This window comes from Capra hircus, chromosome 5, assembly GCF_001704415.2.
Source record: "Capra hircus breed San Clemente chromosome 5, ASM170441v1, whole genome shotgun sequence".
Taxonomy (NCBI): Eukaryota; Metazoa; Chordata; class Mammalia; order Artiodactyla; family Bovidae; genus Capra; species Capra hircus.
Window position 1 is genome coordinate 103,035,812 of NC_030812.1, and position 26,588 is coordinate 103,062,399.

Genomic DNA, 26,588 nt, shown 5'->3' on the forward strand with positions numbered 1-26,588 from the left:
AAATAAATATTCAAACAAAACACAGAGCAAAGGGCAGGTGAAAGACGCCTGAAAAAATAAGCAGCTCTAAAAAATTAAGAGGCAAAACTCCAAAACCAGTTTGGAATGTTGTCATCATCTTTTATTATGTATCAAATTGTCTTTAACATTAAGTTACAACCTGATTAAACTTGATAGACATTTTTATCTATTTAAAGACACACACACACACAAATCTCGCTATGTACAATATCTTTTGTCTAGAGTCTAGCAAACATAGTACCTTTCATTGCAGGATTTCTGCTTAATATAATAAGCAAAAACAAATGACCAAAAAATATATATATTTATATAAAACCAAAGCAAACCCAAATCCCCAAGTCCCTTAACTACAAACATCAATGTTGAAGAAAGCATTAAAAACACAAACATAGAATAACTTTCTTTGTTTAGAAATGCAGAATGAATACTAGAGTTAGTGGCAAAGGAAAAAAAAAACCCATAAAAACAGAACCCCGCGAAAATAACCAGCGGTCTTCACGGGTGAACGTTCCTGCTCAGGGCACAAAGCTCGACTCTAGACCATGTCTCGGTTTCTGCGGATGGCACAACACAGGATCATGCTGAAAACCATGCCGAATATCTGGAAGACAGGAAGAGGTGTGAGGGCCTGCCTGACTTTCTGCTGGAAGGTGGAGGGAGAGGGGGAGACGGGAGCCATTGAGGTCCGACAAACGACAAGGAGGTAGGACAGTGGAGGGGTTCTGGTGGCCCAGTGGTTAAGACGCCACACTTCCACTGCACAAGCCAGCTCCTGTGAACTCTCAGTGTGAGACACGCCCAGAGCTAAATTTAATGGTCAAATTCCAACTATTCCAATACCCTCATGAGACTTTCACTTTCCTCTTTTTGCCTGTCTGTGTTTCATATTCTAGTTTTACTTTATTAAAAAAAAAAAAATTCTTAAAAAAAAATTTTTGGCCACACCACGTGACCTGCGGGATCTTAGTTCCCCAACCAGGGAATGAATCTGTGACCCCTGCAGTGGAAGTGTGGAGGAGTCTTAACCACTAGACCACCAGGAAGTCCTTATATTTTTGTGCTTTTCACTGAAAGTGGCTTCAAGGCTTTCCTAGATTCAGATGAGGGGTGCCAATTACCACTAAGAGAGGAAGTGGTTCTCTCTCTTGGAGAGTCTTTCCAGTGGGCAGAGGGGAGGGCTGTGTTCCCTACTGAATCTCATCACTCCCTCGTGGGGGCTCCCCTGGGGAACCTGATGGCCCCTGATGACTTCTGGGGATTGACTGGCAAGAGAAGAGATGGTTGGAAACTTTCGGTCCCATTCTCGTTGTTCACCTTTGGGTGTCTTTCTGGCCATAGCAGGAGGTGAGACAGTTCACATCCATGCTGCTTTTACTGAAACTGCTTTCAGAGGACAAAGAAAAGCAGCTGCTTTTTGTGAAAACATGTCCTGAAGATTATCTGGGTATCACTAGCAGGATGTCTGGGTGACCTACATCCTTGCTGCTCCAAGTGTGGCCCGTGGACCAAACACAGTGGAATTACCTTGCATTTATTCCTGAAACCTTTCAGGTAGTGGGAATGGATTCTGGAGAAGCACTGAGTTCAAGTCTCAGATGCTTCACTCCTGACCTCAGAGACTCTGATCAATGTACTTAACCTCTCTCTTTCTCTCTGGAATCTGTAAAATGGGAATATGAATAGTTTCCACCTCATGGGTATGGCAAGAGTTAGATATGTTGATAAATTCATGGATTAGTGAAAACAGTGCCTGGTCAGAGTAACAGCTTCATAATGGTCAGAGTAAGAGCTTCATAAATTGTAATTACTAAGGTTTTTTCCCAAAGCCCCTGACACTCACCATCACCACGGCAATCCCAATACCCACAGCGCCGATGATGTGGAATTTGCTTCGGAAGATCTCGTCGATGGCTTCAGGGCAGGACTTAGTGGGGAAACCAAGACCCAGATCAACACAGCCCTACTCCAAGCTCACCCCCTCCCTCCATGGCACTCATCCGACCCCTGGGGTGCTGTGGTTCCAAAGCGAGGGCTGGGGACTGGCTGATGGATGGAAAGGAGAACCAGGAAAGGGTCCCCCAAGTTTGGGCAAGAAACCACGGAAGGAAGAGGGGTGAGCCCCTGCTTTGGGATCTGTGTCTTATCTGGCCATAGGGTTTTTATTATTGTTGGTCGCTAGTTGTGGCCGACTCTTTAGTGACCCCAGGGACTGTAGCCCGCCAGGCTCCTCTGTCCATGAAATTTTCCAGACAAGAATACTGGAATGGGTTGCCATTTCCTTCTCCAGGGGATGTTCCCGACCCAGGGATTGAACCTGTGTCTCCTGGATTGGCAGGCAGATTCTTTACTATTGAGCCATCAGGGAAGCCTGGCCATAGAGTTTCTTCCTATTACTATTATGGAAGTTCGTACATTTGCTCCAGCTCACATGCACGAGCTGCTCACAAGTCTAGAAGGCAAGAGTCCAGAACTGGGAGCACCCGCTATGCAGGATGGCTGGATGGAGGCCCAGTGGCTGTAGGCAGCTAGAATGCTTTGCTACTTCTCCGGTCTCTGATTGCTGCCCTGGAGGAATCAGAGACCCAGGGCAGGGGAGAAAGGAGACAGCCACCCTGGGTGCTTCCCATGGGGAAGAGGTGTTTAGGAAGCACCACAGTGGTGTCCTCACAGATCAAGGGAGCTGAAGGCATCTCCGCTTTGGTGGGATTTACCCAGAGCAGCTGGGCAAGGCACAAGGTCTTGTGTTAAGCTTACCTTCGATTTCAAGCCCTCAACTAAAGTCTTTTGGGGGCAGGTGTCGGTGAAAAATTGTTCTACCACCCCGGTCATACCACAGCAGTCCAGCTGCAGAGAGAAGGACAGGGTTGGGGGTTAGAGAGACAGGATAACCAGGACTGAAGCAGAGATGCACCCGAGTTCAGGAAAAAAGTCAGTGGGGAGGGGACGCTGATGTACCGCGGTGTGGATGGCCTTCAGCGTCTCCCGCTGGGGCTCGTCCTTGTTCTTCAGCTTGTTGTAGGTGTCCTCGTAAAACTTCTGGACTTCCTTGATCACCTGGGAAACACAGACAAGAGATGAGCAGGGATGGATTCTTTATGAACAAATGTCACCTGTTCCATTTGCTCACATGCAGCCACAAATTCCCCTGCTCTGAAATGTCACAGGGCAGACGCACCACTGGGCTAGGACAGCCCCCTCAGGGTCTCTGGGGTCCCCCATCTCCTCCCACATCCTCTAGGAACCCCTCCGGCCATCTCCACTTCTGCTTGCACCTTTGGTTGGCCCCTGTAGCCCCACCTGGCTCTTTCCCTTCAAAGAGAAAAAGAAAATTAAATTGCCTCAATATAAGGAATGAAAAGCAAAAATCCTACTCCTGATCCAGCTAGTTCTTTTTCCTTCTAGCTTCCATCTTTTCCCTTCACTCTGAGACTGTGTGACTTTTGGTGAATTACCAAACCTCTCTGCACATGAGTTTCTGCATATGCAGAATGGAGATCGTAATGGTCCTGACCTCAGAGGTTATCCTGAAGAGTTACTGGCGATATTGCATTAAGCCGGTAGCACAGTGTCTGGTGCAGAGTACATATGGGATAAGAACTGGCTATTATATTATAACATGAAGGAGACACTCTTATCCTCCTGCACCTGGGCACATCTCCATTCAACAAATGCTTGTCCCCTGCTCTCCACCCCCCAAACCAGAACTGATCAACAACCAGCATTTCCCGTAGCAGCTTTCATAATTAGCCTTTCCTACTTCCATGGCTGCGGCCTTTATCATCTGGATAATTAAATCTTTTTCTCCCCCACTTCCCCACTTCCCATCCCCATATCCACTATCTCTCTCCTTTCGCCCCTCCTGCTAAATATGACTCGACATCCCTCCCTAAAACACTGCTATGATGGAGCCCCACCCTGGCCCCCCACCCAGCCCACACCCAGCTGTGCTTAGACCCTTTCTTTGCCAGGAATCCCCTGCCTCCACCAGCTTTCCTCCTGATATCCCCTCTCTCCATCAAGGTTTTGGTCAATGTCTCCCTCTCCATGAAGCCAGAGGAGACACCCCTCGCCTACCTACGCCAGCTTTTCGAATCCCATGGGGTTTCTGGATATAAATGACTTTTGTAACACCAGTCAGTCCTTATCCCACATGGAGTGGCAAAGTTCCTTGAATCGTGGAGCACAGCTCATCTATCTCTGGACCCCGCAGAGAGTGTGGCATAGCTCTTGGCTGCTGGTGGCATGTGTTTATAAACTAGGGGAGGGGAACTAGGCCACACAAAGCATTATTTTCCTAAGCTGTGTACCAGAGAAGTTGGGGGAGTGCTATACAGGTGTGAGAGGCAGACACCAACTCTACCATACTGCCTGACCTCTTCTCTATGACAGCGCCTGGGAGGCTGGTGCTCACTCCCATCCCCTGCCCTGGGGAGCTCCTGTTAGAGGCACGTTTGATGGCTGAAGGGTGACCCAAGTGACCAGCCAGGATACCTTTCTGCCGCCATCACCCCTACGCCCCCGACTCCTAAGAGGTCTTAAGGGAAAACCTACCTCCTCCTTGTGGGAATATCCCCAGATGGCTGCAGCTACTTCAATGGCAAATATCACCAAGAGGAAGCTGAAGAACTGGAAGAGAAAAAGGGCTGGGGTTAGACGCAGGCCCAGCCAGCTGGCCGAAACAGGCAGAGGGCATTTTGGAGACCAGGCTTCTGGGGATCTGGCATCGGGGGCTAGAAGGGATGCCTGGAAGGGGCAGGAGGAGGTTCAGAGCTGCCAGCGCTTGGCCAAGGCCAGGAGCGGGGACAAACCTCAGGGGGAAAACATCAGAGACTCCAGACTAGTATTTGTTTGTTTGCTTGTTTTTCTCACAAAGCAAGAGACTTGACTGGGAAGGGGCGCCTTTGGGGAGAGCAGGAGAATAAGGGAATGCAGGGCTGCTCTGCCACGTGGCTTGAAGTCTTTGCTTTTAAGGTGACGGGATTAGTTTCTGGGTCAGAACTGGTATTTCTAAAGGTGTTAACGAAGAGGTGGTGATTAAAAAAAAAAACCTCACACGCTCACAAAACCCAGAGATGTGAGGAAAGAAGGAAGTGAACACACTCTGGAGTTGGAGGAGAACTGTCACACAAAACCTGAAACAAGAAGAGGAGGTGAAGGCACCTGTGGATTCAGGGGAAAAAGGCAAACGTGGGCCTAGAAAAAGGGATAAACGAAGTCCTGGCATTTAGTTGCCCAAGGGAAGTGACAAGACAGTGGCTTCAGGAAGGAAGAGGCACTAGCGTGTTACTACAGAGGGGAGGAGACACGTGGGGATAAGGCCCTGGGGACCCGCCCCACCCCCTGGTCTACAGGATCCTGGGACGGGGACCTGAGAGGCCAGGGGCGGTGGGCACACAGGGGACACTCACCAATCCCAGCATGCACTGGGACTCCTGCACGGCTCCGCAGCAGCCCAGGAAGCCCACCAGCATCATGAGTGCACCGGCTCCGATCAGAATATAGACTCCTGGGGGGACGGGGCAGGGTTAGGGGGAGGCCCAATTGCTTCTTGATCCCCCTGCTTCCTCTCCTACATCCTCACTGGCCTGCATCCAAGCCCCATCTCCCAGTCAGCCTCCTCCACCTCTGTGGGCAAGTCTTCTCCTGCCTTTGTGACCTGCCCATCAAGCCCCCACTCCCACTTGACCCTCAGCCCTCCAGCAAGGTGCCCACTGCCCCCCCCGACCCAGGACAGGGAACATCCACGGGACCCCCATGTTTTACTCAGGACAGACTGGTCCAGTTGATCAGCTGTTTCCAGTTGGGATGCATCTACTCCTGCTAAATTAGACCCTCCGAACTAGGGGGACTAACTTCCCGGGGACTGTGACAAGCATCCTGCTGACCTCTCTACCTGACAGAGAGGCAGACAACCATGCTCTGGGCGGGCAGCTCGACCAGGTTCCCAGAGGGGATGCCTGATGGCTGGTGGGAGCCAGGCACGTGCAGTTAACAACATTCAAGGGCAAGAGAACCCTGCTTCAGTCCCAACTCTGCTTCTAACTGCTGTGTGATCTTGGGTAAGACACTTTCCCTCCCTGAGTCTCAATTTCCTTACAAGTAAAATGAGAAGTTGGTTGCTGCTGCTGCTGCTGCTAAGTCGCTTCAGTTGTGTCCGACTCTGCGACCCCATAGATGGCAGCCTACCAGGCTCCCCCGTCCCTGGGATTCTCCAGGCAAGAACATTGGAGAGGGTTGCCATTTCCTTCTCCAATGCATGAAAGTGAAAAGTGAAAGTGAAGTTGCCCAGTCATGGCCGATTCTTAGCGACCCCATGGACTGCAGCCCACCAGGCTCCTCCATCCATGGCATTTTCCAGGCAAGAGTACTGGAGTGGGGTGCCATCGCCTTTTCCGGTTGGTTGCTAGGAAATTTCAAAAGATGCCTTCTAGCACACCAATGGGATCTTACAGCTGCAATTCAGTCACCCTAGTTTAAGGATCCAAAGGATCCTCCTTGGTAAAGGGAGGTTGAATGACATGGTTTGTAAACACTCAGTCGGGTGTCTGATGGAGAAGGGTGGTTGAGAGGCTGTGAGTTCTACAACTCTGGCCTGGAACAGGGAACACAGGCTTGGCCCTAGTCATTCCACAGTCCCCCCAGGGAACGCCCAGAGAGGCCCAGCATGCAGTTGTCTTCTTGAGAAGCACAGCTGTCTTGCAATGACCATCCTCTTAACCCAGCTCCCTCCTCCATCCCCCATGGCAAAAATGTCCCAGGCCTCCCCGGCTTGCAGGCATGTTCTGTCCACTCCTGGGAGGGGCGACTGTCACATGTGAGAAGACCAGCTCTGAAGACCAAATGCCTGGGTTTTAAAACCGGCTCTATGACCCAGGGAAACCCACTTCACTGTCAGTGCAACAGCTTTCCATCTGCAATCCAGGGGTGAGAAAAATGCCTGCCTCCAGGACTGCCTTGAGGATCAGGGGATGTGCTCCAAGTCCACACGAGTGCTAGCTCCTGTTGATTTTTCTAACTCAAACTTTAAGAATCGGTATCTTTTTATTAAGGTATGGATGATGTACAATCAGGGCTTCCCTGGTGGCTCAGACAGTAAAGAATCTGCCTGCAATGCGAGAGACCTGGGTTCAATCCCTGGGTCAGGAAGATCCCCTGGAGAAGGGAATGGCAACCCACTCCAGTATTCTTGCCTGGAGAATCCCCATGGACAGAGGAGCCTGGCGGGCTACAGGCCACGCGGTTGCAAAAGGGTCAGACACAACCGAGTGACTAAACAACAGCAACACAAGATGTACAATCAACAACTGTCAATCTTAACAATAGGAAGGATGGATGACAATTGTGAATAATCATGACTGTGAGGGTGATTTTCACAAGCGTCCCTGCTGTCCTCTCCCTGGAACCAGGGAGACTGCCCCGAAGCAGGGACAAGCCCCACAATACACAACAGGATGCGGGGATGAGAACCCTCTCCCGCCGGCAGGTGTCACAGTGATTTCACTGCCCCCATCTGTGCCCTCCGCTCAGCCGGAACCGTGCAGCCAGCAAACCACGCGGCAGGCCCGCAGCTGAGGCTCACCGGCAGCACAGCGCGGAGTGCACACAAGGGAGCGTTTGTCCTCGGCTCGTCCCCCCACATCTGTTGTGATGTCAGGTCACGTGGGCTGGCTGGCAAACCCTGATGAATATGGGTATTGTTCCCGTGCACGTCCAGCCAGACTGGGCAAGGGGACAAATGCAGCTTGTCCTCGAGTCAAGTCCACCCTTCTAGTCCTCCACTCCGTGGGCCCACAGGACAGACCGCCCCGCCCACACACAGGGGCCGAGGGAGAAATGGCAGTGCTTTTGGGCCTGGACTCCAAGGTGTGGACCCCAGCAAGCGAGGGCAGTAAACTGGGCCCCTGTTTCTCCCCATCAGGGCATGACAACGAAGGGTGAGGTCACCCCTTTGAGTCCCACTGCAGGGGCTGAATAAATAGGGCACATTGAGAGTTCAAACCAGTCCATCCTAAAGGAAATCAACCCTGAATATTCATTGGAAGGACTGATGCTGAAGTTGAAGCTCCAGTACTTTGGCCACCTGATGAAAAGAGTAGATTCGTTGGAAAAGACCATGATGCTGGGAAAGACTGAAGGCCCGAGGAGAAGGATGAGATGGTTGGATGGCATCATCGACTCATTGGACATGAATTTGAGCAAACTCTTGGAGAACAGAGGAGCCTGGCATGCTGGAGTTCACTGAGTTGCAAAAAGTGACTTAGCGACTGAACAACAAAAATTAAGAGATCAAAAGGATTTACAAGCCCATAAAATAGGAGTCGAGTGGGGATGATCAGACAATTTTCTTTCTGTCCAGCTCCCAGTCCACAAGCCCGGGTGACCCTGGCAGAAGATGGGGTGCTGGATCGGTGGCCTCAGTGAGCCACTAAAGGCAAAATCATTTCCCATGCAGAGAGAACATTTCCCTAATGGGCCTGACAGTTAATATTAAATATTCATTCCTGGGCTCAGCAAAGATTTTTAATCTCGTTTAATTTTTAATCGGTTTTTAATCTCGTTCACACAGTTTGCAGAACTCAGGTGTCTCAGCTTTACCCTCTCCGGGTGGGGATGAAGAGGAGCAATTCCCTGGTAGCTATCTATGGGGGTTTTGGCAACGGCCATCAGGCCACAGAGGCTCAGTGGAGGCTCACATCTTTTGGGTCTTGTGCATTGGCAGGCGGATTCTTTACCACTAACACCACCTGGGAGGGCTTCCCCAGTGGCTCAGTGGTAAGGAATCCACCTGCAATGCTGGAGACCCAGGTTCGATCCCTGGGTCAGGAAGATGCCCTGGAGGAGGACATGGCAACCCACTCCAGTATTCTTGCCTGGAAAATCCCATGAAGAGAGGAGCCTGGCGGGTTACAGTCCATGGGGTCGCAAAGGACACAACTGAGCACACACAACATCAAGCCACAGGGCGGCTCGGCTGTGAGCAGCAAGCCCTGAAGCCCTTGGTCCACTGCAGGCCGAGGATGCTGCTCCAAAAGGCCATCTGGGGCTTCCCCTTTGGACAGGCTCCTTCTAGTCTGCACCCGGAGCTTGTTAGCAGAGGCTGCCGGTGATGAATGACAAAGCATTCCCCTTTATAAAGCAAGTGGATGTTAGCCTTCGGTCTGACTCATGGAAAAAATTATTCGTCACGGAGCCTTCTCTAGGATTACTGTATTCATTTGCTTAAGGGCTGTTTATTCTGCTTGTTTCAGGCTGACACAGACCTAGTACAAAAAAACAATTAAAAAATAAAAATAAAGCTTCTCATGAAGCAGTAGCATCTGCCAGGGTGTCCTTTAGACAGAACCTTCTCTTTTCACCTGTTTACTGGGGCTCTCGGCCTAGGGAAGGGAGGGGACAATCAGCCTCCTGTCATCACTCCAACCCCATCATGAAAACAGCGCTCAGCACACCTGTTTGTGTGCAGGACAACACTGGGCAGAGCCTCTGGCCTCCACCTGCTGAGAACACTTTGTGTGTGTGTGTGTGTGTGTGTGTGTGTGAGCACGCTCGAGTGTGCATGTGTTTGTTCAGTCGTATGTGACTCTTTGTGACCCCATGGACTGTAGCCCACCAGGCTCCTCTGTCCATGGGATTTCCCACAGCAAGAATACTGGAGTGTGTTGCCATTCCTGTCTCCAGGGCATCGTCCCCATCCAGGGATCGAACCTAGGTCTCCTGCATTGCAGGTGGATTCTTTACCAACGGAGCTACCAGGGAAGCCCGAGGACACTTTATCATCTCCAATAATTCAAGCGGGGATTCCAAGGAACCCTAATTCGGCTCCCCAGTGGCTCTCCCTTCATCCCTCTCCATCCCAACCATGGGCCCCATTCATGAGACCACAGTGAACTCCAGCTGTCAAGCAGGAAGCTCTCTGCCTGGAGAGGTGTGTGTATAGGCCCTGCCAGTGTCAGGATGGGGAAACCAGGTCCAGAGTGACAAAACAAACCACCCCAGACCACGAACTGGACTGGGGAAGCCAGCTCAGCCCATCTTGGGGACAGTCCTTGTGGGGTGGACATGCCAAGCCTCTGGTTAGAGCTCCCCAGATGCCCTCATTCGGTGATTCTGGTTCTGCAAGGGCCACCAAGGAGTTAAGAAGGGCAGCTGGCCTGGGACCGAGAAAAAGCCATTGCCAAATTTGTCTGCAGCGGGGATTACAGGTCCTGCTGACAGGCTGATCTCCAGGGCCTGCACTGGAGATCAGGCCCATATAAGGCCGTCAGTTATTCTGGATCCACTAGAGACTGCTCTGAATGTGGCAAAGTCTCTTCTCTCGCTTCTCAGCCTCCTTCTGCAGTCTTTCTCAACTTTGAACACTGTGACTCTGCTGGAGAAAAGACATCCCTGGGTCCCTCAGGTTTCCTGAAGGGTGAGTTCCGTGGCCAGGCCAGCCTGAGGGTTGCCCTGCAGATAGTCTGTGCCCCAGTGCAAGGACAGTCACCCCATGATGTCAGGAAGAGTGGCTGGGAGGGGCTGGTGCTCTAGGCTGGAAGAAGGGCTGTGGCTCAAGGCAAAGGCTGACGTCACAGCCCGAGGGGGAAGGGGACACAGAGAATGGAGCCTCCTTGGCCATTTGCCCGGAGATGACAATTGTTCAGTTGCCCATAGCGCTCAGTGAAGTACAGGGCCCGGGCAGACCCGGGTGGTCAGTTGCTGACTGTGTTCTATGTGATGTCACTTGTATCCCCTCCAGGTTCCAGGCTTCTGCCAGCAGAATGAAGTCTTCAGACCTGAGCCCTTGCCCAGAAGAGAATCCAGCGCAGAAAGTTCGTATTTGTCCATCAGAGCTCAGGGAACAGTGGCCGCTGGCCCCTGAGTGAGAACAACTGTGTCTTTCTGGGATGCGCCTTTAGACCAGCTCCTGGTCATTTCAGCTAGGACCACGGGCCATCAGAAGGGCCCTGCAATAACCTGGGGAATCTAAGTCCCAGGAGGTACCCAGAGACAGGCCTGGCCCCTCCAGCTGTATGCTTGGCACTGTCCTACCACCTGCCTGACTTTTCCACCTGGCATCTGCTGGGCTGCTAATGCTGGGGTCTGTCTCCCGAGCACAGTTTGGGGTGAACTCAAAAGGGCCAGAGGGGGACTTCTCTGGCAGTCCAGTGGTTAGGACTCTATACTTTCACTGAGGAAGGCCCCAGTTCATTTCTGGGTTGGGGAACAAAGATCCTGCATTGCAGGCAGGAAAAAAATATCAACTTAAAAAGAAAAAACAATTAAAAAGTTAAAAAAAAAAGAGCAGATATATGTATGTATGTAACTGATATACATATATCACTTTGCTATACCCCTGAAACTAATCAATTCTTCAGCGCTCAGCTTTCTTTATTGTCCAACTCTCACATCCATACATGACCACTGGAAAAGCCACAGCCTTGACTAGACGGACCTTTGCTGGCAAAGTAATGTCTCTGCTTTTTAAGCACTGAAGAATTGATGCTTTTGAACTGTGGTGTTGGAGAAGACCCTTGAGAGTCCGTTGGACTGCAAGGAGATCCAGCCAGTCCATCCTAAAGGAGATCAGTCCTGGGTGTTCATTAGAAGGACTGATGTTGAAGCTGAAACTCCAATACTTCAGCCACCTGATGTGAAGAGCCAACTCATTGGAAAAGACCCTGATGCTGGGAAAGATTGAGGGCAGGAGGAGACGGGGACAACAGAGGATGAAATGGTTGGATGGCATCACCGACTCGATGGACATGGGTTTGGGTGGACTCTGGGAGTTAGTGATGGACAGGGAGGCCTGGTGTGCTGCGGTTCATGGGGTCACAAAGAGTGGGACACGATTGAGTGACTGAACTGAAACTAATACAACGTTGTAAATCAACTATACAACCCCCTCTCCCAAAAAATATACACAAAACAAGCCAGAGTCCTAGATAACAAGACAGAAACAATTGTTGGGCATGATGGTGTGAGCCAGGCACCTGCAGAGCATGGGGGTGGGGTTGGGGGGCAGGGGCTCTCTGGGTCATTGCCAACTGATTGCAAATGTCTGTCCCAAGACCCACTCTCCCTGCCAGAGGGTCCCAAGCTCCCTGTTGTGACAAGATGTGGACAGCTCAAGACCTGCCCTCACCCCCTGCCCCCACCCTGCAGCCCCACTGCCCCAGCTCAAGGGGTGGCATTCCAGGCCTGCCACAGCCACCAAAAAACTTACCCAAAACCACCGCTGTTGCTAAAACAAGTCAGGGTGCTATGGAAATCTGCTTTCAAAAACTCTGTGTGTGTAGTTTTTTTAAAAAACACATGTTGTGCTTTTTCTTCTCTTATTTTCTTTCTGACAATAGGGAGGCACGCCCTAAAAAACCCAGCAAGAAAGGAGGGAAACCGGGTGCCCGCTGGGCCATCAGTCCAAGGCTGGCGCTGGAGGCGGGTGGGGGTCATGGGCCTCCGGCCACAGTGTTCTTCCCGAAGGTCCGGGTGATAACGCTCTTTAGACTGCTTGCTCTGTCTTTTCATTTTAAAAATAACTTCTTTGGTGGGTGGAAAGGAAGTGACCAAACTTACACTTTGAGACTGATGACATGACAGTATCCTCCTAAAATAGGGGGCTGCTTTTGTTTCTCGTAAATGAAGTGTTTGTTTCCTATCCCCCAGCCAGGCGAGGGGAAAGCTTCGGGTTCTATGAGGCAACTCAGAAACCGGGGAACTGCCGTGGACAGGCCAGGGCTCTCCCGCTCCTGTGAGAGACGCTTATGCAGCGAACTGCCAGTGAAAGTGGCGGAACGGTGCCAGAGAAAGATGCCAAAGGACCTATGTGCAGAGAGAAACCTGCTCCATCTATTCATGTTCCAACTGGACGCCTTTGCCCTGAAGCAAAAGCACTTTAGAAAACAAGTAAGACTTAACATGCATAGCCTGTGCCCCAGTGCAGGGGGTCGGAAAAGCTGGTGCCTCTTCTAGTCTCTCACAGTAATCTGACAGTTATCCAGGAGGCAGGACCTTGGGCCTCTTGAGTCCCAGTCTGAACCGTGGGGAGATGTTCCCTCTGCTCCTCCTGGCACCATGGGTCCCCAGGACCAAGTTTTCTAAATTAAGGAGATGAATGAACCTTCTCAGACATGAAATTCAGAGAGAAATCCAGGGATAAGAACAGAAGCTCTGTAGCCCTCTGGGAGTGGCAGCAGCTTTGGCAGAGCCAATTTCACATCAGAGAACGGTCCAAGTGCCAGGCTCGGTCAGCTTGGAAAAAGAAACCACATCAGTCAAATGCAAATTCATGGGCGCAGCTACACAAAAGCAGGGCTGGAAGTGGACCCGACTGGCAATGCAGGCGGGAGCCAAAGTCCTCCCCTGCCCAAGTCCCTGGATCAACACGGACTCTCTCTCTGAAGCTGGATGGAGGGAACAGCAAGGTCCCCCACTCACCTGTGTAGAAGCTGGAATCATTAGTTTCTTGCTCGAAGATGCTCTTGGTCTGCGAGTCGAATCGGAGCCATAGTCCAACGGAAAGGACCGCGATCCCGGCAAGCTGCAAGACACACAGGACGTCGGTGTGAGCCTGGCTGCAGGGGTCATGGTGGTATCCCAGGGGAGCTGCCGTTGGCCTCTGCCCCTCGCCAGGCACCTGGCAGCAGCAGCAGCCAGGCCGGGGTGGGGACAGGGGATCATGTCATTTGCTAAAAATAACAACCAGTGGGGAATAAACAATTATCTACCAGCAGTCCAGGGATGGTTATTGTGTGGAGAGAATATTACACGGCAGTGAACCCGAACCAGCCGTGATACTACCAGTGCATCTCACCGTGTTAAACAAAAGAAGCAGGGACTTCCCTGGCAGTCCAATGGTCCCAATGCAGGGGACACAGGTTTGATGTCTTGTCGGGGAACTAAGATCCCATGTGCCTCTGGGCAACTAAGCGCACGCACCGCAACTACAGAGCCTACCAATGACGAAGAGCCTATGAGCTCTGGACCCCAAGTGGGACAACAAAGATCCCACATCCTGCAACTAAGACCTGACACAGCCAACAATAAATACATAAATATTAAAAACCAAAAACACAGAAGAAGCAAAAAGCACCAAACACACACAATAGGATTCCATACAGTTAAAAATGATTATTTAGGGAGGTGGGAGGGGGGCGTTCGGGATTGGGAACACATGTACACCCATGGCGGATTCATGTTGATGTGTGGCAAAACCAATACAATATTGTAAAGTAAAAAAAAAAAAATAATAATAATAATTTTAAAAAAAGAAAAAAAATGACTATTTAGGGGTGCGTGTAACTCAGAAAAAGAAGAAAGTGACGATTGTAAAGTCAAGTGAGTGGTGGTCAACAGGGAGCGGGGGTTTCTGATGAGGGAACAGCAGTGGAGAGGGTGGGGTGGATGGGCCTAAAGCTCTGGTGATGTTCTAGCTTTGACTTGAGTGGTGGTGGTCCAGATATTCACCTTGCAATTACGCTTTACTCTGTTTTCTGCACTCTTCTGTATACATACCATACAATAAAAAAAAGGAAGAAAAAAAATCACCCAAAGAGCAGGCACATCCCTGGCTCTTCAGGCCGCTGTGACTCCTGAGCCATGTCGCCCAGCCCTCCGTCATATCTGGTCCCTCCCTGTTCACACAGGGAAGCCTCACAACCTGACCCACCCAACTCTAGGGTTTGCTGGACACATCATTATGAATGATCCTCATAAACATTAGACAAGAAGCCTTCAGGAGATCGTTTGATCCTACAGTTTAGTGAAAAGCTCCCTGCAGTAGGAAATGGCAACCCACTCAGGTGTTCTTGCCTGGAAAATTCCATGGACAGAGGAGCCTGGTGGGCTACAGTCCATGGGGTCACAAAGAGGTGGACATGAGTAAGCATGTACATGCCCTTTTCAGAGGTGGGCAAGTTGAGATACTAGACTTGAAAGGGCAGATTTCCTCAATAAGGAAAGCCTGAGGCATCAATCCTGGCCTCAGGCACTGCTGAACTCGGTGCCAGGAGGTGGCTCCCTGCCCAGCCCCCCAGCCGACTGAGCTTCCCTCCCCACTGCTGGCCTGTACCAGGGCTTGCCTGGGTGACTCACAGGCTGTGGGTGGTGGCCGGCTGGATGAGGGCGTGTGGGCTTGGGGCCAACACCCAGCCCCAGGTTTTACTGGCCCACCCTCTTCAACAGAGACAGGCGCCCTGTGTCAGAGCCCTACTCAGGGAGCTGGGTTCTCTGCTCCAGGGGCCAGCACAGCCTGTGGTGTAGACAGGCTTCTTTTCTCTCTCTCTGCTTCTCTCCTTTTCAACATGACTTGGTAGCATTTTGGTGTGTTCAGTGGAGCATGGAGATGGCTATAGTAGGAGGGGTGACCCAAGACTTCAGACTGTAGTAGAAAACCTTGTCTATACCCAGAGCGGGGTCCACAGTGAGGGTCAGGAATTCCTTAGAATTCTATCTCTTTGGTTCTCCCATCTGGCAAACAAGAGTAGTGAGCCCAGATCCTCTGACTCAGTCTGGGTTCTCCCAACTCTCAGGACTGCCCAGAACAGGGGCCCAGATAGAAAATGTCCATGTGCCGGGGACTAAGGCCCAAGACCCTGGCCTACCTATTTAGGGATCTTGGAGTTACGAGAAAGAAGGTTAAGACTTTCCCCTTCTCCACTCCCAACACAAGGAGGCCCAATCAGGCCCCTGGAAAATGGAAGGCCACTGGCTTCTTTTGGGACGTGAAAGCATTAACCTGAAAAGCCTGGAGGCTGGAGCTTTGAGTGCATTTGCAGGTAGTCCTAGACAGTGGTTAGCACTGAGAACAAACCCTGACCTTCGTATCTCCTCTTGCCCTCATCCTGGCAGGGATATTGCTGAGGATACCTGGGCTTGAGAGGCCTGTCCTTTCCCATCCTTTCTGCTCTAGGCTGCCTGTTCTTATTCAAGAATTATCCTCCAGTCATTCTCCCTGTGGATAAATTTACTCATCTACCCCTTCCTTATTCTGCCGGGAAAATTCTTAAATGAGTCAGCACAAACACACACAAAATAAAAACAGTCCAGAAGCTTCACAGGGCAGGAGCTGGGCCTCTTGGGGAATGAGTCCATGCGTGGGTAATGACACACAAATGAAACTCCCATTCTGTAATTTCAAGGACACGTGCACAGGCGGCAAGATGAGAACTGGACCCAGAAGGTCCCAGCCTGGCCAACGACAAGCCCAGACACAAGGAGACAGTCTGGGGTCCCACCGTATTTGGACCCCACCCCAAACCTAACATCAAGAGGGAGGAAAAGAGACTGGTTCTACAGAAGTGGAAAAAGCAGCAATAGATCTCAGTTTCTGATGCCTAAAAACTCACCATGAGCGAGGAAGAAGGCTCAGCCTTCCAGGAGGCAAGGAAGTCAGGGGCAGGACTGAGACGCTCAGTTTCCACTCTTTTTTAATGGCTGAGTATTATTCCATTGTATATATGTTCACCAAAATCACAGACAAATGAGCCCTGCTGTCTGCTTTGACTGAATTGCTGAGCTAACTGGCTTGAGGGGACGCTGCCAACAACCGCTTTGCTTTCTGTAGTGCTGCTGGAGAAACAGCTTGAACTCGCTGGAGGTCACAGGGCCATCCATGATAGGCTTCCCTGGAGGCTCAGTTGGTAAAGAATCTGGCTGCAATGTGGGAGACCTGGGTTTGATCCCTGGGTTGGGAAGATTTCCTGGAGGAGGGCACAGCAATCCACTCCAGTATTCTTGCCTGGAGAATCTCCATAGACAGAGGAGCCCGGCAGGCTACAGTCCATGGGGTCACAAAGAGTCGGACATGACTGAGCAACTACGCATAGCACAGGGCCATGATACCACTTAATAGTAGCCTCCCTGCGTGTGCAGATAGTGCTATCCAGAGAGCTCAGAGCACTTCTCAAGAGGGCCCACTTTCTGCTGTGCACAGAGGGTTCCCTAGCCCCCGACCTGGCTTTCACCCCTAGCTATCTGAGTCCTAGGAGAAACCAAACGGGAATGACCAGCAAGAACCAAAAAGAGGTTTACCGTTTAAAAAAGTGTCACCCCAAGGTTCATAGCAGCGTTATTTACAATAGCCAAGACAACTAAGTGTCCAGCAACACATGAGTGGATAAAGAAGATGTGGTACACATAGACAAGGGAATATTACTCAGGCACAAAAAAGAATGGAACAATGCTATTTGCAGCAACATGGATGGATCTAGAAATTATCAAGCTAGGTGAGTAAGTCAGAAAGAGAAAGACAAACACCACATGATGTCACGTATATGTGCAATCTAAAAAAAGATACAAATTAGGAGTTTGGGATTAACATTTACACAGTACTATATATATAAAATATATAAACAACAGATCTTACTGAATAGCACAGGGAACTATATTCAATATCCTGTAATAAACCATAATGGAAAAGAATATGAAAAAGAATAGGTATGTATCTGTATCACTGAGTCCCTTTGCTATACAGCAGAAACTGACACATTGTAAATCAACAATACTTCAATTAAAAGGGCGTCAGCCAGTTATGGAAGGACTCCATAAAATAAGGACATAGGGGTCTGAGGTGGGGGTGGGGCAAGAAACTGATGGTTTCCTTCTGGGTTAACGCGCTGCACATGGCGGGAATGTCAACCACGCCGATGCTACGGCTGCCGTCTTGCCTCTCACCCGTCATGGGAGGACTCGAGTGCATGGATGCTGGATGCTGACAATTCCCTGCTCACAGCGTCTTGGAAAGAGAGCAGCAGCCTGCCTGCCATCACCAAACCTGTCTGGCGGGGATGGAAGTAGAAAGTACAGCCCTTCCACTCCCAGCCCCAGGCCCCAGTCACCTCTAACAAAAGCCTACAGGACAGACTCTCCCTTTAGGCCAGAAACAGTCCTACACATTTGATAGACTGGGGCAAGAGTATAATTTTTCCCATCACTTTATTGGCGATTTCTTTATTTCTTCAAGAATGTTCACTGTCTTCTTAGAGGATGGGCCAGGAGAGAAACACTGGACAAACTTAACAAAATACTTGAACAGAACGTCTCAAAACTGTTAGGGTCATGAAAAAGGAGGACAAAGAGGACAGACAGACACTGTTCCAGACCAGAGGAGACAGGGGAGATTGTACACCCGCCACCTGGCATCTCGGGTGGGATCCTGGAGCAGAGAGGTGAGAGGACTGGAAAACAGGTGAAATCCGAGGAAGTCTCGCTTAATTAAGGGTAATATAGCAATGCTGGCTTCTGCGCTGTGACAACTGTACCCTGGGAATATGCATTGTGAACAAGAAAGAAGATGGGCTTGGTGGGGAGTACAAGGGAACTTTCTGTAGTATCTTTGCAACTTTTCTGTAGATTAAAAGCTGTTGTAAAACCGTGTGTGTGTGTGTGTGTGTGTGTGTGTGTGGTGGGGCCTCTCTTTCAAAACTTCCTGTCTCCTTCAAGAACCTGCTCCATTAATCCACCCCTTTCCTGCCTCGCTGCCTGTCTCAGCCGCTGTTTCACTTTCTGCCAACACACAGAGGTAGGTTTGTCTGTCCTAAAAAAACCCATCAGAAAACAAGCCCTCTCTTCCTCCAGCCGCATTGCTCCTTCTGGCTGCTCTGTGCTTTAACCCCCGAGTTTGTAGCTAAGCCACCTCCGAGTCCTCACTCAGTTAGGAGTCCCTGTAAGGTCCCCTGCCCTCCTCTGACCCCTGTCCTTCATGCAGGATGGTGGCTGTTGAAAGGATCAGACGGCTTGGGTCATCACCAAGTGTGAAGGCTTCTACTCTGTCCTCACACGTTTTGATCTCTGAGCAGTGACACTGTGGAACCCTGCCGCTGCCTCCTCTTCTGTTCCTTAGATGCAATCGCTCAAGCAAGCCCTTCCTCCTGGACAGCTGCCCTGGTCATCCAGGCCAGCTGCTTCCCCACCAAGATGTTCACCTCAGGAAATGTGACCCCTATTCCACACTGGTCTTCCCAGCATCCTCGCCCCCTCCCTTTCTGTCCACACTTTCCTGGAGGGCAGGGTGACTTCTTACCCCTGCCCCATCCACACTTGGGACCAAACAGTCCTTGGTAAATCATTATTCAGTGAGTGAGGGCTGAGCACCAAAGAATTGATGCTTTCAAACTGTGGTGATAGAGAAGACTCTTGAGAGTCCCTTGGACAGCAAAGAGATCAAACCAGTCAGTCATAAAGCAAATTAACCTTGAGTACTCATTGGAAGGATTGATGCAGAAGCTGAAGGTCCAATACCTTGGCTGCTTGACGCCAAGAGCCTACTCACTGGAAAAGACCTTGATGCTGGAAAAGCTTGAAGGCAGGAGGAGAAGGGGGTGACAGAGGATGAGATGGTTGGATGGCATCACTGACTCAATGGACATGAGTTTGAGCAAACTTTGCGAGATAGTGAAGGGCAGGGAAGCCTGGTGTGCTGCAGTTCACGGGGTCCCAAAGAGTTGGACATGACTTAGTGACTGAACGACAAGTGAAGGACGACGTCAGTGAAAGAGAATCTCTGGGACTTCCTTGGTGGTCCAGTGGCTAGGACTCTGAGCTCCCAATGCAGGGGCCCGGGGTTCAATCCCTGGTCAGGGAACTAGATCCCACATACCACAACTAAGATCAGAGATCTCGTGTGCCGCAAATAAGACCTGGCTTGGCTAAATAAATAGAAGAAATGAACAAATAAATATTAAAAAGAGAGGGAATATCTGAGGCCCACCAGAATTTCCTCTCCTGGGTTCTCTTCCCTTGGACAAGCTTCCTTTCCCACTGGCTTATCAGCCAGACTCATCTCACAGCAACAGTCAGAAACCACAAAGAGCAACTACTTGCCCAGAAGAAACACCGAGAAAGAGTCATAAGGGTATACAATGAGATTTAGGAGCATATCTACATCAGGTCTTTTGAAAAATGAGAGTTTTTATAAAAAGGCCATGCCCCGCTGTCCTCAGCATCCAGGGAGGTCTAGCTAGACACTCCGATCCTTGCCGAGCACACAGGTGCCCTGGTCTCTGTGGGTGTGTGCCAGCTCTCCCCTCAGGGACATGAAAGCCACACCCCACCTCAGGCCCAGGCCCTTGGCGAGTGTCGAAAGCACCAGGCATCCAAGACGCCCACGCGGCGATGGGGATCTCAGTGAGTCACCCACAAAGGGACAGTGCCAGACCCCCAAATCTCCAGATCCAAGCAGGGAACTGAAAACAAATCCAAACGCAGCGTTGCTCAGAGGCTCCTGGCTGCCAAGTCTGCAAGACTGCTTGCTTCCAGTCAGAGCCTGAGGAGGGGTGGGCGATCAGGGGCCCAATCCACCAACAGGAACACCTGAAGTCTGAGAGATGGGATGTGAGGAGAAGAGAAGCTGGCTGACTGAAGAGGAGATTTCATGTGTGTGTGTATGTGTGTGCATGTGCGTAAATGCATGAATGCGGCCTTGCACCCCATCCCTCAGGTAGAAGGAACCATGTCTCCCCATGGGACAACCCCCCACTCCAGCCAACACACTGGGTGGTCTCAGCACCTTCTCTCCACACGGTCCCCTCTGTTTTCTGTAATATGAGCTGACCAGTCACACATTAAAAAAAAAGTTTTCTTTGGCTGCACCGGGTCTTAAGCTGCGGCACAAGGGCCCTTCGATCTTCTTTGCGGCATGCAAGATCTTTAGTTACGGCCCGAGGAATCTAGTTCCCTGACCAGGGATGGTACCTGGTCCCCCGCTGCCTTGGGAGTGCAAGATCTTAGCTCCTGGACCACCAGGGAAGCCCCTGGTCACATGGGAGCTCTTTTTTAAAGGGCAAAATACTCATGACCCTTTCTCCACCCAGCAGTCCTAGCCTGAGGGGTTCAGGGCAGATCATTCTTCACGAGCCATATCTCTGGGCCGACCGCAGACGGCAGGGGTCCCACCTGCCATCCTGGGAGTGGCTGGAGGTGACAGTGGTGACGAGCAGGTGGGGGAGAAGGCAGGGCTTTCTTTCCTTCATCCCACCATCCTATGAAGCCCTGGCTATCTGGTGACTTTGGTGAGCCTGTGGTCCCTAAGGGATGCGGCAGACTTTTCAGTGAGGGGACAGGTGGTGGGACAGAAAAGGGTAAGAAGCAGGGGCCCTGGCTCTGTCCCTGTCACCTGCAGGCCACTGCCAGCCACGGGGAGACGTCAGAGGCACCTGGTGGAGCTCTAAGCAAGCCCCTCCCACAGCTCCACCCCAGGGCGTCTGGGTGCTGCCAGGACAATGCACACCTCTGCTGAGAAGGGCTGCACGCGTGACGGCGTGGCCTCGGGATCTGATTCTGGTGCTGCCTCCAAGGAGCTGTGTGACTTTCAGTACTTTCCTTAGCGTCTCTGAACCTCAGAGCTCCCATGTGTAAAAAAGGAGTTTGATACCTTCTTGCCTTTGACCCAGGTTGAAGGTGACAATTAAATGCAGTGATGCATGTCAAACACTCTGAAAGCTGAGTTCTAGAGCTAGCTAGACTCTGCGGGGAAAACGATGACAACAATAATAAATGTCCATCGACAGAAGAATGGATAAAGAAGTAGCGCCTATATACACAACGGAACATTACTCAGTCATTAAAAGGATGAAACGCCATTTGCAACATGCAGCAACGTGGATGGACCTGGAGACTGTCATACTGAGGGAAGTAAGTCAGAGAGAGAAGGAGAAATAGCATACAAATGATTACAGAACAGAAAGAGACTCACAGACTTAGATAATGAACTTATGGTTGCCAGAGTGGGGGGGAGGATGGGGAGAAGGGAGAGTTAGGGAGTTTAGGATGGACATGTACACACTGCTTATTTAAAATGGATCACCAGCAAGGACCTACTGAATAGCACAGGGAACTCTGCCCAAAGTTACGTGGCAGCCTGGATGGGATGGGAGTCTGGGAGAGAATGGATACATGTATATGTATGGCTGAGTTCTTTGGCTATTCACCTGAAACTATCCCAATGCTGTTAACTCGCTATACCCCAATACAAAATAAGGAGTTTTTCTTTTTTTAAATAAACCTTGAAAATGACATGAAGACAACAGTGGGGAAATGTATGACCTCAGTGGTGTGTCCTTCCCTGATCTGAGAAGGTGGCTGGGTGGGCACAGGGCAACTGAGGACGGGGCGGGGTCTGTCTCCTGTGAGTCTGAGTGTGGTGGCTGGGGACTCCACAGGGACCAGCTGGAATAGGCCGGAGAGAGGTGGGATGGGGAGGGTTAGGGAGACGGTTGGCTGAGAGTGGAGGCCTTTGTCCTTCCTGGGATCCAGGCTGCTTCCGTCAAGAGTGAAGTCACTCTGCAGAAGGCAGTTATTAAAGGGGCAGAGAGGAAGGGGATTTGACCTCTTGACTTTCCTCCTTGGATAAGATCTGTATCAGCCCTGGAATTTTTTTGTTAACTTACTGGGCTTGGGAGACCTTGGCATAGCTGCCCGAGGCGCCCAGGGAGCCACAAGAGGCTAACAAGAGGATGCAAGCGGCCCCACCGCCCATGCCTGATGGAAGCCCTGGGAGTGCAGATAAGTGGCTCGGTGTTCACGATGCCTTTAAAAACCAGTCGGGCCACCTAGGCCTGTGGGCTCTGGCCTCACCCATCTCCACGGCAACCCGGGCTCAGGGCGGCTTGCCAAGCCTCGATGGGCTGGATGGGCTGATTCACGGTCAGAAGTCTGGGCTGGGCGCTGCCGGCAGGAGCAAACAAGAGCAAACAGCAGCTGGATCCCCACCTCCTCTCTCACCCTCTCCTGGTGCCCACTTTCCCCCGAGCTGCTATCTCTGGAAGGACGAAGCCCTTTGGCATCAGCAGAGATCCTGGGGTTCTGCCTTCTCCAGGTCTGCCAGACAAGATAACAAGAGCAGAAACCAAATTCCACCCTGATTAAAAAAAAAAAAAAACTGCCATAACTCGCTTTCTGCAACATTCACAAGTAAGCTGTTAGTTATGGCAGAATGGAAAGAGGCCAACCAGGGCCTGTTACCAACTTTAGTTTTATTAGAGATGATGGACAAGAACCAGAGACCACAGTCCTGGGGAATGACCGATCCCCCTCTCTCCTTCCTCGTGCGTATGATCATCCCAGGGGCCATCTTGTTCCCTTGGGGCTTCTGCTGAGCTATGGATCTACAGAAACCAGTACCCTCAAAGGCCACTGGGAGACTTCTTTCCAGGCCAGCAGTTCTCAATGTGTGGTCCCCAAATCAGCGATAGTGACAACAGCATCACCTGGGAACTTGTTGGGTGTGCAAACTTGCTGTACCCACCCGGGACTTATTTGATTAGAAACCCAAGTAAGGTGGGCTTCCCCGATGGCTCAAGTGGTAGAGAGTCCACCTGCAATGCAGGAGACGCAGGTTCAGTCCCTGAGTTGGAAAGATCCCCTGGAGAAGGGAACGGCAACCCACCCCAGTATTCTTGCCTGGAGAATTCCACGGACAGAAGAGCCGGGCGGGCTACAGTCCACAGTCCATGGAGTTGCAAAGTCGACACGACTGAGCGACTACACACAACAACTGAGGTGAAACCCGGCAAACTGTGCTGTTTTTTTGTCCACACCATGTGGCATGCGGGATCTTAGTTCCCAGCGGTGGAAGCACAGTCTTAACCACTGGAACACCAGCGAAGTTCCACCAAGCTATGTTTTAACAAGCACCCCCAGATGATTCTGCTGTGCTCTAGAGTTTGAGAACCACTGCTCTGAGACTTTTATTTAAACATCGAACAACTGGAGAACATGGTTAAGCTCTCTGGGGTGGGGGGCTTCTGAACGCAGAGACCAGCTTTCGAAATGCCAGTGCCAAAAGGCACAAAGTCACAGAATGGGGGCCTGAGCCTCCCCTGGGCGCACGGCTACACGGCTGGCGCTGGAAAGCCAGGGGTCCCGAGCCCAAGGATCACCTTGGCGGCCACATGGTGATAGGCTAAGGGGGAGGATGTAGGACAGGTAAGGCAGGAAGGAAGAGGTAAGAAAGATAGATACTGGCTGGACAACACTCTCTTGAACCCACTGAGCAGGGAGGAAGTCATAGTAAACGCTCAAGTCAGTACCTGCATTTGGCTTCCCCCACATGACTCCACCCACAGACTCACCTGGTGAACCCTCCTCCCTGAGAGGCCAAAACGAACTGGGCAGCCTTGGCAGAAACATCCCTAATGTCTGCAGCCTGTGATCTCCCAGGACAGGCTGCGCTGTGTATGGAAGGGGTTGTTCTTTGCTGTTTAGTCGGCGACACCGTGGACTGTAGCCCGCCAGGCTCTTCTGCCCATAGAATCCTCCAAGAATACTAGAGTGGGTTGACATTCCTTTCTCCAGGGGATCTTCCAGACCCAGGGATTGAACCCACGGCTCCTGCACTGGCAGGTGGATTCTTCACCACTGGGCCACCAGGGAAGCCCCGTATGGAAGTGAACTCTTCCTCAGATTTTCTTCCGGGACAGATTTCACAAGAGGGGCCCCTGCCAACCAGGCCTCCTGATGTGCCCCCAGCTGGTACCTCCCTCCCCTGCCTTTTCCAAACTGGGGAAATCTCTGAAATGGGCATTTTGTAGTCAGATGGAAAGATAATTTCTCTATTTCACCTTCTGAAAGGGATGAAGCCTATGGTAAAATTTCAGCTTTGAGCGATGCCCTGGGATGCGGGTTGGCAGAACTGAAGGAATAAGACGCTGTTGAACGTGAAAGCTCAGGGCAGCCTCAACCTCTGAAAACTTCTAAGGAGAGGCAGCTTAGGCAATAGCAGCTACAGAGGGCTGCAGAAGCTGAGCTCTGGCTAAGATGTCACAATAGGAGTTTTACATTAAATATCCAGTTACTGCTCTCAATGACCTTGAATTATTGTAGGAAGGTTGCCACATTACCTTCATTCCCCAGCTAAGGGAAATGAGACCTAGAGTTACCCACTGGCTGTCCCTCCCCCTAGGAATCTGCATTTCTAACAAGTTATTTCCTCCTGTGTGCACCTGTGTGCGCTCAGTCATGTCTGGCTCTTTGTGACCCCATGGACTGCAGCGCACCAGGATCCTCTGTCCATGGGATTTACCAGGCAAGCATGCTGGAGTGGGGTGCCGTTTTCTCCTCCAGGTGATCTTCCTGACCCAGGGATCGAAACTGGGAAGCCCTTCTTATGGCTATTTCATGCCCTTAACATGCTTCCCTGATGGCTCAGATGGTAAAGAATTCGCCAGCAATGCAGAATACTCAGGTTTGATCCCTGGGTCAGGAAGATCCCCTGGAGAATGGAATGGCAACCCATTCCAGTATTCTTGCCTGGAGAATCCCATGAACAGAGGAACCTGGCAGGCTACAGTCCATGGGGTCACAAAGAGTCAGACGCGACTTAATGACTAACACACACACTCCGAAGATCATGGCACCTACCCCACCACCTAGATAATTCCGCTTTAAAAACAAAAAATCAAAATTAAAATGTAAGTCTAAAGAAGTAACCTTCCCCAAGGTTCCTGAGCACAGCCTCAGCCTGTCTGTGGACCCTTGGCCTCCCTTTCCTGGGAGGTTAAAACACCTGAGGGCCTCCCAGGTGGAGGAGGGGAGGTGGCTTAATAGCTACAGCCTGTGGCTGCCACAGTCTTGCTCTGCCGTGTCTTCTGGGCAATTGTGTTCAGACTGCTAACAGGAGAACAGTCCCTGGAGGGGCACAGTGAGTGGATTTCTAGGGGAGAAGAGGAACAATGGGAAACTAGAGTCCTACAGTTGGGCCCTGCTGCTCCTGGGCCAGGAAGATCCCCTGGAGAAGGAGATGAATATCCATTCCAGTGTTCTTGCCTGGAGAAGCCCATGGACAGAGGAGCCTGGCAGGCTACAGTCCATGGAGTCGCAAAGAATCGGACTGAGCACGCATGCACACCCTTCTGAAGCCGAGGATGCGGGTGGGACTGCCTTACACCCTTCGAGGTAGTTCCCATCATCCCAGCTTGAGATGAGGAAGCAGGCTCAGAGTGGTAAAGTAACTTGCCCACCGTCGCAGAGCAGACACGCAGGGCCTTGGCGGACAGCTCTCTCCCTGTCGTATGCACAGCGTGTGCTACGCACAGGTCAGCTATGTGACTGCCTGTCTCATCCTTGGTGGAACACAGGGAGCTTGGTCCCCTCTCTGGGGTGTGGTGGAGAATGAAGGACCTATAAAAGTTTTTCCTTAGCACATCTTTATGGGAATTATTCGGCAGTGACTATGTCTGAACAAGTTCGAGACTTGAGAAATCCTCCCTTCTGAGGACTGAGCCAGCACTTTTAAAAAACCAGAGCCCTGGGACTTTCCTGGTGGTCCAGTGGCTAAGACTCCATGTTCTCAGTGCACGGGGCCCAGGTTCAATCCCTGGTCAGGGAACTAGATCCCACATGCTGCAACTAGGAGCTGACAGGCCAAACTAAAAGATCTCATACGCCACAGTTAAAACCTGGTGCGGCCATGTGAATGAAAAGAGCAGCAACAACAGAAAATCAGAGCCCTTATTCTGCCTAAGAGGAGAAAAGTTTCAGTTCCTACGAGGTGCTGATGTTAAGTGGTTTAGGGCTGAGGGAATGGGAGGGAGGCCTCTGCCCAAGGTAACTTCCCCTTCTAAATAAGAAATCTCATTTCAAGTTTCCACTGCCTG

The 26,588-nt window shown here is 51.0% G+C and overlaps 1 protein-coding gene across 1 annotated transcript in view; it reads right to left on the reverse strand.

The window, feature by feature from the left end:
- Positions 256–26,588, reverse strand: part of CD9 (CD9 molecule) — a 35,576-nt gene continuing 9,243 nt past the window's right edge. The window contains exons 2-8 of the mRNA NM_001285671.1: positions 13,435–13,537; positions 5,430–5,527; positions 4,573–4,647; positions 2,977–3,075; positions 2,776–2,865; positions 1,862–1,945; positions 256–622 (exon numbers count right to left, since the gene is read on the reverse strand). Coding sequence (NP_001272600.1) covers positions 557–622; positions 1,862–1,945; positions 2,776–2,865; positions 2,977–3,075; positions 4,573–4,647; positions 5,430–5,527; positions 13,435–13,537 — 615 coding nt within the window. The 3' untranslated portion in view covers positions 256–556. The remainder of the gene's footprint in view (positions 623–1,861; positions 1,946–2,775; positions 2,866–2,976; positions 3,076–4,572; positions 4,648–5,429; positions 5,528–13,434; positions 13,538–26,588) is intronic.